A 12,572-nucleotide genomic window follows, 5' to 3' on the forward strand; every position below is an offset into this window, starting at 1 on the left:
TAACTATAAACGGTTAGATTTGTCGAAGGAAATTAATACACATTGCAAAAAACATACGTATATAGGAATTTAAGTTTGTAGCTTCTGTATCAAAGATAGTAAACTATGATGTGGGGGGAAAATAAGATCACAGAAAGAATGGAGAACGTGGTTTAAACTGTTACACCACAGAGCATTCATTTAACTGGTGCAAGCATATGAAAATACAATCACATGTGCTTTTTAAAATTGCATTTGTTCCTTAATAATATCTTTATTTTCATCTGATTAATATCACAGAAATGCCATGAAGATAACAATAAATACAGTGAAAGAATTGTAAAACATACCATAGTATAAACATAGGAGAACCCCGATTTTTTCTTACATAAGAATATGACAGGAACCTTTTCTTTTCACTTTCTAATTTTGATTATTATTTTGTACTTTCCAAGGAAATTACCAAATATTCTCCCACAATAATTTACATACATATGCTTATTAAGTATTAAATATGATAAGCACATGAGAAACAATATCCAACCATGGAAATTATGAGCCCCTCCCATCTGTTCACATGCTTACCTTGACCTGCTCAGCTTCAGTTCTCAACACCTCCATGGATGCAGAACCTTCGCGTAAAAACTGACCCAGGGTATCCTTCTCCAAACACATGTCTCTTATTGCTCGAGCAGTTTTGCCTGAAAATGCAAAGAACAAAAATATTATTTCACAGTTCTTGATATATTAATAATAAAATACAGTTTAAAGGTGGTGGGAGGAAATGCACTTAAATTGTTCATAAATGAGGAATAACAATGAGTGAATATTTTAAGAAAATGGGAGTTGACGCGTCTGACTACCATGCTCAAGGTCCCGGGTTCGATCCCCGGCCGGTTCAAATCCGGGAACTTTTCTAACGGTGGAAGCGGCCCCGGCGCCTACCCAGCATCGAATAACATGGGTACCTGGGGGAAACCCTGGGGGGTAAAGGCGGTCAGGGGCATGATGCTGATCACATCACCCCCAGTCACGACCGGATCAAGAAAGTGTGGGGCGTTACCCCCACACCCCCTATACGCCTTCATGGCGTGGTGCTATGCACAGGGGAACACTTTACCTTTTTTTGAATGATCTTTGCACTTCAAATGCAGGGTATACATAAATGAATATAGCAGTTTCAACAATTTTTTTTATTTCTCATAGCAACGGGGTACGAGAACAAAGGTTACATTGGATGAAAGAAGAACTGTCCAAGTTTGTGCAACTTACATTACAAGTGTTCAATGTGAGATCCGTTGATGACACAGCATACATCAGACAAAAGTCCATCACACTTGTATCAGCATGTCTGATGTGATGGGTCTGAATGGCTGAAATAATCTGGTTTTTCAATTCAGGCATGTAAACATGATCTTTCACAAATCCAGGAAGAAATCGCACAGATTTGCTGGGACTGTGCTGAAAAGACACTCTAACATTACCCACCTCCTCCTTTGCCACGTATGGACGTACGTGACTTTCACTTTTACAGATGCATCCTGTCATCTCGAACTGCTTATGCCATCGCTGGATGTTGTTGCTGGGTGCTGGGTCTGTTTTAAATTGTCACTGGAAGGTCTGCTGCACAGTAAACACCGAATCACACTTCGCAAACTTGAGCACACAGAAAGCTTTCTGCTGGGGATTCGCCATTTCTTGACAGTGGTGTTGCCCACGGAAGTGAGGGAAAGTACAAGTTCACTGCTATGTTTAAAAAAATCTTTCACAGTTCTTCTCTTTCATCCAATGTAACATTTGTTCTCATACCCTGTCACTGTAGGAAATAAAAAAAATGTTTAAACTGCTACATTCTTTTTATGAATACCCTGCATAATTCAAACACAGATTTTGTTTTATGAAATTTAACTGTTTGTGGTCTATTTACTGATATTCCTTTCTAATGTTGGATTTGAAAGATCATCAGCTAGGAATTGGAAGAATGACACACTCATTTTTTTAAAAGAAAAGAGTAATTAATGTAATTAAACTTGTTACATGTTTCAAAACTTGCCTGTCTCTTTCCTTGAATGGACAAATACCAATACTTGATTACGTCCTGCATGCTCCATCACTTTCTCATACACGATTTCATTCATCACTTGAAACCTCTTCAAAGCTTTCTTTTCGGTAACACCTATGTACTGCTGCTCAAGCGGAACGGGTCTGAAGCTGTTATCAAAGTAATACAACCCCTGAAAGAATAAAACAATGATCAATGCAGATAATGTAAAATGTTTTTTTTTTTTTCAATCAGGGTGGCTACAAACAAGCAGAAATGAAATTTCCTGACTTTTCCAGGTTTTCCAGGACAAAATTTACATTTTCCCCTGACAATTACAAAATAAACTAAATCGATGTTTTGCAAATAGAAATAATAAACTCATACAGATCCACGTATGGTCTTGTTAAGTACCAATATTATCTTCTATGAAATTGACTTAATTTCTCTATTCTCTATGATTTGAATTCAAACTGCAAAATAGTGAATTTGGAAAATTATTACAATTCACAAGCTAGGGAAGGATAACTTATCATATGCAGTAAGCTTAAAATAAAATACTTGATTATTTTTAAAGTTACAACTAAATGAGATTAGAGTGAAGAGTGATTGATTAAGAAATACAATTTGTAATTTATCAGTCTCCTTATCCATTCTCGGTATTACATGTTGATATTTCCACTGAGGTTTGGAACCCTCTGCTTGCAAGAACCATTAGTGCGGACTAAGTTTTTAATGCATAGAGCTACTCTCTCTTCTCTGTAAAGCAAACAACTTAAATTTGCATATAAGTGAAACAATTGAATCGAACAAAATAAAGTGTCATATATCCTTACATTATCAATGGGATTTCTGCTTCAGTACAGTATATCCAAGTGAAGTACTGTGGAAATGACAACATGCAGTTATACCATTAATGCTGACGAAAAGGGTATGTAGGTATTAGAAATTTAATGCAAGGAATTTATAGAATTGCATTGTATAGGTACCTGATTTAGCTAACCACACATTAAAACAGGAACACTCTAATAATAAAAGGTTCTGAAAGTTGATGTATGAGGGGCATCCTGAAAAAAGCTCCAATGGTGCCTATACGCAGCACTAGTGGTCGGAGAGCGACACACACACATGCAGGCAGGAAGAAGTGGCATGTAGCTGTAAACTGGTACAGTTGCAATGCAGCCGGTTTAGGACAGTTCTAGGTTAAAGATTGCAACTCTCATAAAGTCTCCCACCGACTGCGATGTAGCTTACATTGCACGCTCAGAATTTGGCACAGAGCCACCAGCAATCGTGTGAGTTGTGCAGACCGGACGTCGTGATAGTATGGTCAGACGATGGTGCAGACAATTCACGGAAGGCCAATTGAATGTGCACAACCCCATATAGCTGAGTACACATGGGCCCTTTGCATCACTTCAGGTGAGAGATCTTAGACCACTCCTTGTACAGCCCTGGCCTTGAATGTACAGACTTTCATCTCTTTGTTTAACTGAAGAGGTTTCTGGCAGGGCAAGGATTTGACAGCTACATTGCGGTAGAGATAGTTCCAGTCTTTGCTGTCAGACACATATACCATGGGCATACAAAATTTAGTGCCATGCTACGACACATGCCAGAACAACGGTGGTGATTATGCCGAAAATTAGGTTAGGACTGATATTCTTGTTTTATTTATGCCTAATCGATAGGGACCTTGATATTTTTTTTTTTTTTTTTTCAAATTGGTGTATTTTCTTATCTTTTATATTTTACTATATGGTGTTATTTTCCCCAAAATTCACATTTTCATTTTAGTGCATTTTCTGGCAATATCTGAAATTATACCTTCATGGTGTTTTTAAACTACTGTTTCAAATCGTAAGTCACATGGCTTATGCCTCTTCGTGAGAGTTTGATATGTTGAAAGTTATTTTCCATACCCCTTCTTTAATTTTAAGGTAAGGTTTTTAGAGAATGGAATTTTTCCCGTATATACTGAAGGGTGCATAATGACCATAAGTGGCGACGCACCCAAAAAATTAAAATCAATCAATCTCACATGACAGATACCGATATATTATGGCACCAAAAATTGGCATTATCTTCTTTTGACTTGTTAGTGTTACGTTTCCCAAAATTCGCGTTTTTGTTTTAGAACATTTATCTGCGAAATATACCTAAACTTAATACTCCATTGTGCTTTTAAACTATTATTTTAAATTGTAGGTCACATGGTCTACGTATTTTCGTGACAGTTTGATATGTTGGAACAGATTTTTGAGGAAGTAAAAGTAAAGTGCTCCCTTGCACTTTTCCATTAAGATGTATAGGGGTATGGAGTTAGGGCCCCACACTTTCCTGATCACGGCTGAAGGTAAGGGTGATGTGATCAGCACCATGCTCCTGGCTACCTTGATCCCTGAAAGTTTCCACAAGGTACAAGCTTCATATGATGCTGGGTGGGCGCCGGAGCAGTTTGAATAGGTGGAAAACATCCCGGTTCTCCCCCACAGGGGATCAACCACGGGTCTCTCGGATAGTAGTCGGACGCCCTAATGACTGAGCTCCATTATTACTCGCTCGACAAATGCCAATGGTGCACACTTAGCTTGGTAATTCAAAACATATCTCGTGCAACAAATACGAAGATGTGGCTCCCATGTGATGGTAGATACGCACTGGATCTCCTGTTAGAATCCTGCCACTTTGCTCTGTGATGCAAATAGATTTGATAGAAGTTGAAAAAATCGTGGGAAATACATGATTTAATGTGGCTGTCGGAATTATTCCATGTACGTATAACTCTATAGTTTACTCTTGAGTAAAATGTTGGAAAACTTGAATGTTCTATGTACACAAATATGGCCTAGAAAAGACAAGAATGTTGGATTTCATGGAATTTTTCGTTGTTTTAGGAAATTTCTTTTAAAAAAATCGCTAAAAGTGCCAACAATTCGCATTTTATGCCAAATTCGCACTATTTCGATACTTCAAATGGGCAAAAAATGTGTCCAGACATCACTGCACATTCCTAAACATAACTTCACAGCAATTACCATTTTTCACGGTTTTGGCGTTTGCGAAAATCAATGTCCCTACGCATCGGAAATTACTTTCTGGCCACCCCTCGTATAAATCAGTAGATGGAAAGTGAAAATTTAGCAGGGCTGGCAGAGAAAAGTAAATTCTTGAAGAAAGTGATTTGCTTTTATCACTGAATGATTCCAGTAAATATGATATTAAAATATTTACGTATTTATTATTAGTATTTTATTACATAATATTGGACATTAACCTTACTCAGTGAGAGATTAATGACCATCTCTCATGAGTTTAAACAGACAGGACAGAGAGTGGCGTTAATTTCATTGCAATACTAGTGTTGCAGTAAATTTGAGATTGGGAGCATGCACTTGCCAATTTTTATAACGTTCAACAATGCAGATTTATGTTTCACTTTTTCGTGATAGTATTCAATATATATCCCATTTGTTTGGATTCTTCTTGATATCTAAGAATAGTGCAATGTTATTGTAAACGTATGTTAACTTGTGCAAAACCAGTAATACGTCAGGATGATGAAAGAAAACCTTCGTAAGCACTGCTACATTAAATTATGTGAAGTGAGCCAGAAGAGTAATAAAATTCCAGCAGCATATTTGCAGTCTAAAGCTCTTCTTGTTTATGCATGCGATTTTTGTTGGATGTTGCAGTCCACACAATTTCTGTCGCATGTTGTAGTGAGATACTTTGTCGGGTGGCAATATTCGACAAAAATCGTATGTATCAATGGACCCTATTTGTTTCCATGCTCCTTCAGTTTGTACAACAAAAGGCCTTACTACGACGTGCGACAACTATCGGACGGCATCACCTGCTCCCATCAACTACATCTGTTGACAAGTCCCCTTACTACTCCCATACGGACAAGAAAAAATGATAATTCAATGCATTTTCCATGTGATATTTAGAGGCCTAACCTTTACTCCCCCGATGATACCATATGGTATCATGGTGCTGATTACGAAATGAATGTGCTTTTTGGACCTTCATACTCTTATGTTTGGGTGGAGACTCTGACACAGGTCTGGAGCAAACATGAAACATGTTTCATTCTCATTGGAAACGTCCATTCCACTCACTTTCTTCTTCTTCTTCCTTTTCTTCTTTTCTTTCCTCCTTTCTCAAGAGAATACTAAGGTTTGCGCCTTCTCCCCAAAATAGCAGGAGAAGAGGGGGCAAACTCCAGATTTTTATGTTTTTTTATTGAAATTCTGGGGTCGCACCCCACAAACCCCCCTTCCTCGGTTCGGCAATCTGAATTGTACACGGTTGCATGCTATGATGTTTTAGCTGCAAACCAAAACTTATCCGAAGTAGATTGCTCCCATAGTGCCCGAGTTATAACAATTTTCTGAGCAACATGCAAATTACCTATTTTACGTAAAAAAAATATTTAAAAAATCACATTTTGGCTTAATATTCAACTTGTATGGCACCCAAGAATATGAAACATGTTACGTTCTCTTGAGAAATGTCCATTCTTTAAAAAGAATACTAAAGTTCGTGCCTTCTTCCCAAATAGCGGGAGAAGAGGGGGCAAATTCCAGATTTTTAAGGTTTTTTAATTGAAATTCGGTGGGCGCGCCTCCAAACCCCCCTTCCTCGGTTTGGCATTCTGAAATGTACATGGTTGCATGCTCTGATGTTTTAGCTGCAAAACAAAACTTATCCGAAGTAGATTGCTCTCATAGTGTCCGAGTTATAACAATTTTCTGAGCAATATGCAAATTACCTATTTTCTTGTAAAAAAAAATATTCACATTTTGGCTTATTAGTCAACTTGTATGGCACCCAAGAACATGAAACATGTTTCATTCTCTTGAGAAATGTCCATTCTTTAAAGAGAATACTAAAGTTTGCGCCTTGTTCCCAAAATAGTGGGAGAAGAGGGGACAAACTCCAGATTTTTGTTTTTTCCATTGAAATTCGGGGGACGTGCCCTCCAAGCCGCCTTCCTCGGTCGGTGTTCTGAATTGTACATGGTTATACGGGCTGATGTTTTAGCTGCAAAACAAAAGTTATCCAAAGTAGATTGCTCCCATAGTACCCGAGTTATAACAATTTTCCTCCAAAGAGTGTTCGAATTTAAAATTCCCATCGAGAAGCCTGGGCAAGAGAAATTTCTCTCTCTCTCCCTCTCCTCCTGCCATAACTGGTTTCTGGTGCCATGGTTGTGTTGCACATAAAAGGGGGCTAAAAGTTGAGGCCGAAACTTACAAAAGAGATTTCCTCTTCCCGTGCAGAGTTCCTTAACGATATCTTAAATAAATAAATAAATAATAATAATAATTTAAAAAAAAGTCAATGAAAACTAAATTCCCTGACTTTTTTTGACACCTCAAATTCCCTGACTTTTCCAGGTTTTCCAAGTCTGTCGCCACCCTGATTTCAGAAACATCAAACCATCAAGTTTCATAATCCCCTCATATTGAACAATGTAGTAGCATTTTATATATATACACATTGGAACCCCGATTTTACGTTCACCTGTTTTACATTTTCCCGCATTATACATTAAATGTTCTAAGGTCCCAATGAAGCAAAATGATATAAAATTTTCCCCCACATTTTATGTTCTCAACTTGGTCCCCTGAAAAAGATAAAATCGAGGTTCCACTGTATTTTTTACCTTCTCAGATGGTACGATTTTCAGCACTAGGCTCTTGAAAATGTACCACAATGTTCCACTGTTGGATCATTGCAACAAAATGAATTACTGTATAATAAATCTGATGGCAAATTCCAACGTTGATTTTAGCATCGTAGTATAAGATTATTTTCTCTCCAAATAATGACACACAACAACATAACAAGCACAAACTTTAAATGAAGTAGAGGGGAAAGGTCATAGAGTTGGTCACAGAGAGAAGTTCAACTTTTTTTTTTTGATTGGAATTTAACTTGAGCCAACAAAGGCTCATGCACCAGCAAACCCTCTCTGAACAGGAACTTATCTCAAGTATCCACTTTTCTAACATAGCGAAGGGGGGACTGTAGCTTGAGAACTAGTGAAATTTATATGTATACATTGTGTCTCCCAATGAGTGTTAAAGAGAAAAGAAGAATAATATTGATCTTTTTTTTAAAATGGTATTCGGTAAACCCTTGTAACCAACACAATAGACCAAGTGAATGAAAGAAAGTAGCATGTCACAGTGGTACATTCCTACAACCATCGTTGTTGTTGAAAAAATTGCCACATTAGTACATGTCTTCATCAATTTGCAGACTTGCATTTAACCTTTAGGTGCCCAAGCGTCTCGATCGAGATACCCAAAAGTAACCCTCAATTGCCCAAGCGTCTCGATCGAGACGCTGTGTCAAGGTCGTTTTGAGAGTGAGAGTTAGCCACCCCCCCCCCCCCCCCGCCACATATATGCCGAATTTGCAAAAAAATCATATAGTCTGAATCTCTGGTTCATTCCGCGTACAACGGTATATCACTCATCTCTCTAGGGCAATTACCTTCCGAACTACACTCATTTAATTGAAACTCTGCATTTTGCTCAAAATCGGCTTGGGCAACCGAGGCTTACTATTGAAAAAGGGCTTGGGCGTCAAAAGGTTAAAAGTGCTTGGATGTACAAGGGGGCTCCATTTCAGTGTGCGCTCTAGGCAGACCATGTTTTCTGACATACAAGGTAAATTATCACAGGGAACTGCACACAAATTGAAAAGTTATTGAGGAATGTTTTGGATTCCTAGTGAATCATCTGACCATAATTAATCTAGCAAGGTTTCATATTTTAAATATTCAGAATTTCACACAGAAGATAGTCAGAACATTCAAATAGCTATAAAACCATTAAATCCACATTTTTAAAAATACTGGTAAAAATTTAATGAAATTTACACATTTTGCATAATTTTCAGGATATGTAAGTTCTGTGAAAGTGTCCTGAGGAATTTGTCAGACCTCATAAGATATCCAGACTATAGAAAAGTAATAGCCTGAATGGTGATCAAATTCCATCATTGCTTCAGAACCCATCCTTTATCAAGTATATATAAAAAAAACCATTACTTTGCAGGGTAAAGAACAGTAAATACATTGTCTTTACCACTTCAGAACTTTTAGTAATAACAATCTAAACAACATGCACTGTGAAGTGTAAATCTCATGATATCCTTACAGAGTACAATAACTACAATATTGCAATGGCTAATCATGTTATTAGGAACATGTACTTACCGTTTCTGGTTTTATTCTGAGAAATGAGGCAACATCTTGGTAGTTAGGTAAGGTAGCACTTAGTCCAATCAACCGAACATCTTCTTGGGTTGTTTCAACATTTCTTATAGTGCGAGCAACAAGAGCTTCTAAAACTGGACCACGTTCATCGTGTAGCAGATGGATTTCATCCTGGAAAACAATTTGAAAAACTATTAGCAATGTACAATGACAGAATTCAAACCTTATATCCTGTTTGTTAAAAACAATAAAAAACACACAAAGAGCATGACACTTTAGGAGTTCTTCCAAGCTTTCAATTCCATCTCGGAAACATCATCAAGGCTCGTTGCGAGGTGATGGATGGGACGTGGTTGAAATTTCTTACACATTACAATACAAATAAATTAATTTCCATAGGAACCCTTTCCGTCCTATTATGAAATTTTGCACACAAAGAGTCAATTGATGTCTTCAAAACATATATTTTTTTCCAAAAATTAAAAGTGGTGTTTTTGAGATTTTTGAAAAAACTTCTTTCGAGTTTTAGAAAAATTACAAAATTCAAATAGCACAGTCATGTTGCATAATACATTAAAGCCCATTAAAAGCAGAAGAGAATGACACCAATTTGAGCTCTCAAATAGTTTTTGATCTACAGCTGAATAAAGATTACAAAATGTTGTCAAATTTTGGGATTTTTTATTTTTTGAAAGTCAATAACTCAAGAACTAAGAGAGAAAATAATCTGAAATTTTGCCAGTTTTTGTCCTTTTCATAGGTACTATGCATAAACAAAAAAAATCTAAAAAATCTGAATCCTAAAGGTTCAAAAATATTTTTTGTTGGTTGATTTGACATGGAATGACCCTTATATAACCTTGCATTGATGTAGATTTTCAAGAGTAAATGATAAAGATACTAAAAGTAAGAAATAAAACTGCTACTTACAATAATGACAAGTCGAACAAGTTGTGTAAATGTCTTCTCCCCTCCTTTTCTGGTTATGATATCCCACTTCTCTGGAGTGCACACGATCACTTGTGTCCCCTGGATTTGCTCTCGGGTTAGCTGATGATCCCCGGTCAGCTCAGATACAGTCAAGTTGTAAGAACTCAGGCGCTAAAATAACAAGTACAAAATAAGATAAACCCTTTTACAAGTGTCTTCATTATAACAGTGTTCATTTTTTAAAACCGATACAACTTTGGCCAGATACCAATACCCTTTTCAATTCTCAGTGATGCCAAAACTTGAAAATTAAAACAATTTAAATACAGTTTGAAACTGCAACTACGAGGCTTGTCCGGAAAGTAAAGATACAAACACATTTGCACGTTAGGGGAAAAATGTGTACCAAAGTTGGCAACACTGACAGTAGCCATGATCCATACGACGAGGATTGGGAGTGAGTCGTCAGTGCTGAGCTGAGTCTTGTGCGAGGAACACGCGTTGGAAATGGCAGCGGCGATACCGAATCCCGCCAAGTACGAAGTGCACGCCGTGATCAGGTTTTTGCAGGCACAAGGAAAGCATCCATCGGAGATCCACCGAGAAATTGTGACTGTGTACGGGAACGTAATGAATTGTCAAAATGTGGCGAAATGGTGCCGTGCCTTCGCAGAAGGTCGACGTGATGTTCATGATGAAGAGAGAAGTGGGAGGCCGTCCGTGATCACTGACAACCTTCGCAATCGTATTGAAGCAGAGATGCATGCGAATAGGCGGGTGACAATTCGAGAATTGTGTGTGATGTTTCCTGACAGTTCGAAAACCACTATTCATGAAGTTGTGAGTGGGTTAAGGTATAGAAAGTTGGGTGCATGCTGGGTCCCAAAACATTTGACTGACGAACACAAAACCAAATGACTTGGATATGTACTGGACTTTCTTACTTGCTACGCAGAAGAGGGAGATGCACTCCTGGACTCCATTGTGACAGGTCATGAAACATGGGTGTTCCACCATACGCCTGAATCCAAGCAGCAGTCACTGCAGTGGCACAATACCCATTCTCCAAAAGCCAAAAAATTCAAAAAGTCAATTTCAACCCGCAAGCAAGCTGATGGCAACCATTTTCTGGGATCGGCACGGCATCCTGCTGGTGGAATTCATGCTGCCTGGAAGAACGATTAATGCTGAAACCTACTGCCAGACTTTGAAACATCTTCAACGTGCAATTCAAAACAAACGGAGAGGCATGTTGTCAAGTGGAATCCGCTTTATTCATGACACCGCCCGCCCCCATGCAGCAAATGTCACCAAAGATCTGCTTGCAAAGTTTCAATGGGAGGTCCTTCACCATCCACCACACAGCCCCGACCTTGCACCCAGCGACTACAACCTGTTCCTGTACCTCAAGAAAAATCTTGGTGGAAAACATTTTGCCGACGACGATGAAGTCAGGGAAGAAGTCACAACTTGGTTCCAGATGCAGGCAGTGGATTTCTACGATTCAGGGATACAAAAACTTGTTCCGCGTCTGAACAAATGTTTGGACTATGTGGAGAAATAGCCTCTGTCTCAGTGTATCAAGTGTAACTTTAGTTGCGAGCAATACATTTATTTTATATCTTATTTTTGGTTTGTATCTTTACTTTCCGGACAAGCCTCGTATATCATATCCCTTTGAAATATTCATAATTTGACATAAGGTAATTAGGTATTTAGTCTCAAGATCCATTTTCATGGAACTGATGGAGGAACACTCACAAAGAATACCCATGCTGGGATTCGAACTAGGGACTCGAGGTGATATAGCATGCTGTGCTAACCACTCTGCCACAGAGCTGAGATTGAGTTGGTGTTTTAAGTCCACTTTATGTACAGTAAGGGCAATCGGGACTGAACCTTAAGTTTAAAGTGGGATCCAAACCAGCATGTGCTTCCAAAAAGTATTGAACCCGGGACCCCTTGACTACAAAGCGACAACACTACCACTGCACCACCGAGGAGGCCCTACTCTGCCACAGAGGTTGGCGAAATGTTAGTCATATCCTTACATTTCTCTTATCATTATTAGGAATATGTCTTTCCATTCAAATTTTAACAGGTTTATTCATAGCAAAAAAAAAAAAAAAAACCATATAAAAATTATTTTGGGAGAAAATTGCAATAATTGTATAAATCGTTTGCAAAAATTGTGGACAAAGTACATCTCGTATCGAGCCCCTGATTGCCACCAATAAAAAATGAAGGTCCTGTCTCACAATATGGTCATGTTAGATCAACCCACTAAAGTTTAACCCATCTCCCTTCAATAAGAGGAAGCTGACAGTTAAAAAAAAAAAAAAAAATAGCTGTCTTGCGTGCTAAACAGCGTTCTCAGAATTTGGT

The 12,572-nt window shown here is 38.1% G+C and overlaps 1 protein-coding gene across 1 annotated transcript in view; it reads right to left on the bottom strand.

Annotated features, from left to right (window-relative positions):
* Window positions 1–12,572, bottom strand: part of Brr2 (U5 small nuclear ribonucleoprotein l(3)72Ab) — a 164,030-nt gene that overhangs the window by 64,612 nt on the left and 86,846 nt on the right. Inside the window, exons 11-14 of the mRNA XM_083143160.1 lie at window positions 10,188–10,358; window positions 9,258–9,428; window positions 2,033–2,213; window positions 565–680 (exon numbers count right to left, since the gene is read on the bottom strand). Of these exons, the coding sequence (XP_082999286.1) occupies window positions 565–680; window positions 2,033–2,213; window positions 9,258–9,428; window positions 10,188–10,358 (639 nt within the window). The remainder of the gene's footprint in view (window positions 1–564; window positions 681–2,032; window positions 2,214–9,257; window positions 9,429–10,187; window positions 10,359–12,572) is intronic.

Source organism: Lepisma saccharinum, chromosome 21, assembly GCF_977018435.1.
Source record: "Lepisma saccharinum chromosome 21, izLepSacc3.1, whole genome shotgun sequence".
NCBI lineage: Eukaryota > Metazoa > Arthropoda > Insecta > Zygentoma > Lepismatidae > Lepisma > Lepisma saccharinum.